The sequence below is a fragment of the Glycine soja genome, chromosome 8 (assembly GCF_004193775.1).
Source record: "Glycine soja cultivar W05 chromosome 8, ASM419377v2, whole genome shotgun sequence".
In the NCBI taxonomy this organism is placed as follows: domain Eukaryota; kingdom Viridiplantae; phylum Streptophyta; class Magnoliopsida; order Fabales; family Fabaceae; genus Glycine; species Glycine soja.
In genome coordinates this window covers 7,565,736-7,569,140 of record NC_041009.1, presented here as the reverse complement: position 1 = coordinate 7,569,140, position 3,405 = coordinate 7,565,736, and the positions used below count along the sequence as shown (strand labels likewise).

At 31.7% G+C, this 3,405-nt stretch overlaps 1 protein-coding gene across 1 annotated transcript; it reads left to right on the top strand.

Annotated features, from left to right (window-relative positions):
* The first annotated feature begins 421 nt into the window (after nucleotides 1-421).
* Nucleotides 422-2,779, top strand: LOC114422882 (F-box/kelch-repeat protein At3g06240-like). Its single transcript, XM_028389437.1, has 2 exons — nucleotides 422-466; nucleotides 1,421-2,779. The coding sequence occupies exon 2, from the start codon at nucleotides 1,485-1,487 to the stop codon at nucleotides 2,574-2,576; it is 1,092 nt and encodes a 363-aa protein (XP_028245238.1). The 5' UTR covers nucleotides 422-466; nucleotides 1,421-1,484; the 3' UTR covers nucleotides 2,577-2,779.
* The last annotated feature ends 626 nt before the right edge of the window (nucleotides 2,780-3,405 follow it).

Here is a 3,405-nt window from a genome sequence, read left to right as displayed (position 1 = left end):
GGTTTCATTTTTTGTTTTGTTTTTTTTATTTGGTTGTTTGATTTTAAAAATTTCATTTTTGATTTAATTGAGTTTTGTTGGCATTTTGCTCTTTGTGCTTTATTGTTGTTAGATTTCAATTTCTTTTCTAACAACCCACTCTTTTCTCTCTGTGCAAGCTTGACTCACTCCTTCCTTACTCTTGCTCCTTTGCAACTTTGAAACCCTTGCTCTCGATTTCTCACATGATAGCAAAGCTCATCCTCTCTTGATTCAAAGCCATAACTCTTTTAGTGCTTCATACAAGGTTGGTACCTCATCTTCATTATTTAGGATTTCATTTTTCATTTTGTTATCTTGTGTTTTGTTTTTAATTTGGTTGTTTGATTTCATTTATTTTGTTTTAAATTTGTTAGGGTTTTGTTGGCTTCTTGCTCATTGTGCTTCTTGTTGTTGGATTTCTCATTGTGCAAAGATCCAGAAGAAGGTATACACTTGATTTGATTTGTGCTTTGTTTAAATATTTCGTGACTTTTACTTTATGTGTCTAATTTGATTCTAGTTCATATCTTAGTTGTTTTTACTCTCTTTTTCTTTTCCTTTATGGCTCTGATTTGCTTTATTATGATTAGTAAGGTTGGTCCTATGATTTTTGGTGTTATAGACAAACCAAAAAATTTATGGTCCTCATAATTATTGAAATATTATTCACTTTGATTTTTTTTTTACAAAACTCATTAATAATTCATTTATAATCAAAATTATTTAAAACAATGATAACATTCGTAATTAATATTACTTTAGAAGTCATTATTAATGATAACATGAATAATTAATAATTCATACAAAATTATTTAAAGCAAAATAAAAATATTTAATCTATTCATGTTATTGTTAATAATAAATTTTAGAATAATATTAACTATTCATGTTATCATTTTTTTTATAATCTTGATTATAAATGAATTATTAATCAAATTTATTAAATTATAATATTATATAAAAATATATTGACTAAATAAAAAATTTGGTGTTCCTCTAACTTTGAGACCGTGCCCACGACCTACTCTCACTGTGCTCATTATCATTGATGATTACAGTATATTTTGAGGAATCAAACAGATTGTTATTTTTAACTGCATTTCATCGTGAACATTGAAATTTAAATATAAGCAATTTAAATATCTAACATTTCAAATTATTTAAAAATTTGGAATTCCTCGTCCTAACACATGTAAAGTATTTAATCAAATTAGTTTATTCAAGTTGATAGGTGATATTTCAATGAAATTTATGAAGCACTTTTATATAATTAAATTAATAAAAAATGATAGTAAATAAATGTTTAAATACTATTAAAAATAAAAATTATATTGTATCTAGAGTTTACTGATGAATAATAGAAAAATTGAGCCGACTACTGATATTTTAGAACATCCAGCTAGAGAGAAGGAAACGAACAAGAAACGCGTCTGGATTTAACAGTTGTAGAGAGAAGGAAGAAGATGGTGCTTCCGCAAGATTTGATAACTGAAATCCTGTTAAGATTGCCGGTGAAGTCTCTAGTTCGTTTCAAGAGCGTGTGCAAGTCATGGCTTTTTCTGATATCTGATCCCCGCTTTGCAAAATCACATTTTGAACTAGCTGCAGCACTTGCAGATAGAATTTTGTTCATTGCATCTTCTGCTCCTGAACTCCGGTCCATAGACTTCAACGCATCACTTCATGATGACTCTGCCTCTGTTGCAGTAACGGTGGACCTTCCTGCCCCCAAACCCTATTTTCACTTTGTTGAAATAATAGGTTCCTGCAGAGGCTTTATACTTTTGCACTGTTTATCCCATCTTTGTGTGTGGAATCCAACCACTGGTGTCCACAAAGTTGTACCCTTGTCACCTATTTTTTTCAACAAGGATGCGGTGTTTTTTACGCTTCTTTGTGGTTTTGGATATGACCCATCAACAGATGATTACTTGGTGGTTCATGCATGCTACAACCCAAAACATCAAGCAAACTGCGCCGAGATTTTCTCACTCAGAGCTAATGCGTGGAAAGGAATTGAGGGTATCCATTTTCCTTATACCCATTTTCGTTATACCAACAGATATAACCAATTTGGGTCGTTCTTGAATGGTGCTATTCATTGGTTGGCTTTTCGCATTAATGCATCAATTAATGTTATTGTTGCCTTTGATTTGGTGGAAAGAAGTTTTTCAGAGATGCATCTGCCAGTTGAATTTGATTATGGCAAACTTAATTTTTGTCATTTGGGGGTACTTGGAGAACCGCCTAGTCTATATGCTGTTGTGGGGTACAACCATTCAATAGAAATGTGGGCAATGAAAGAATACAAAGTGCAGTCGTCTTGGACTAAGAGTATTGTTATTTCTGTTGATGGCTTTGCTATTCGGTCCTTCTTTCCGGTATGCTCTACAAAAAGTGGTGATATTGTTGGAACAAATGTCATACCTGGATTGATGAAATGTAATGACAAGGGAGAACTGCAAGAACTTCGAACCTACTGTGATAGTCCATATCCATCCGAGGTGGCTGTGTATACAGAGTCTCTATTTTCACTCCCTTGTGATAGTAAGTGAGCAAGTTGAAGAAGATGATTAGCAACAGCGAACAAGAAGAATTAGCTTGTAAAATATTTTCTGACACCTTTATTATACTTTTGATACTCATTTTATATTATGATTTGTGACTTCTTCTGCTATTTCATCATGTTCTGTTTTATGATTATTCCAACATGATGTTATTACCGTTTCATTGTTTGCAATTTATATCCTTCCATTCTTTCACATGCTTTTTCTCTTAGCCTTAATAGGAATTTATTGCATTTCTAGCATGATATGCAGCCAGAGGGCTATCAGTTGATAGTTGCTGACACTACTGATATGAACTGAATACAACTTTAACATTATGGTGATGTCTAAGTTAGCCTAAGCTGCATGACATGTTGTGAAGTCAATATTATCAATCTTAGCTTCAATGCCAAATTAAAGGTGCTTATTTTTATATTGGTATCTTGAGTCATGCATAAATTACCATTACTTTTATAAAGAATATTTTATCAACATAAGCTTGAATATGAAGTAGCCAAGTAGTGCACCCGAGAGGCAGGAATTACTCTGTCTATTTTAGCAGGCTGACATGCTACACTAAATACTTACTAATAAAATTAAAGTAATTAGATTTGTAATTGCTAATTTATTAAATAATATGAATTTTCTGTTCTGAGTGTGGTTCTTTTGGTTTAGGGAAAGCATATTATGTTGGTTCAAAAAAACTAAATTTCTTAAATTAATGCCTATGATACCAATAGGGAGGTTATGCATAATGGGTTGGTTCCTCTCATGATTTCTTTTTAATCTAAAGTTTACGAATTTATTAACTCAGTTTTCTCCTTATTTTTCCATGAAC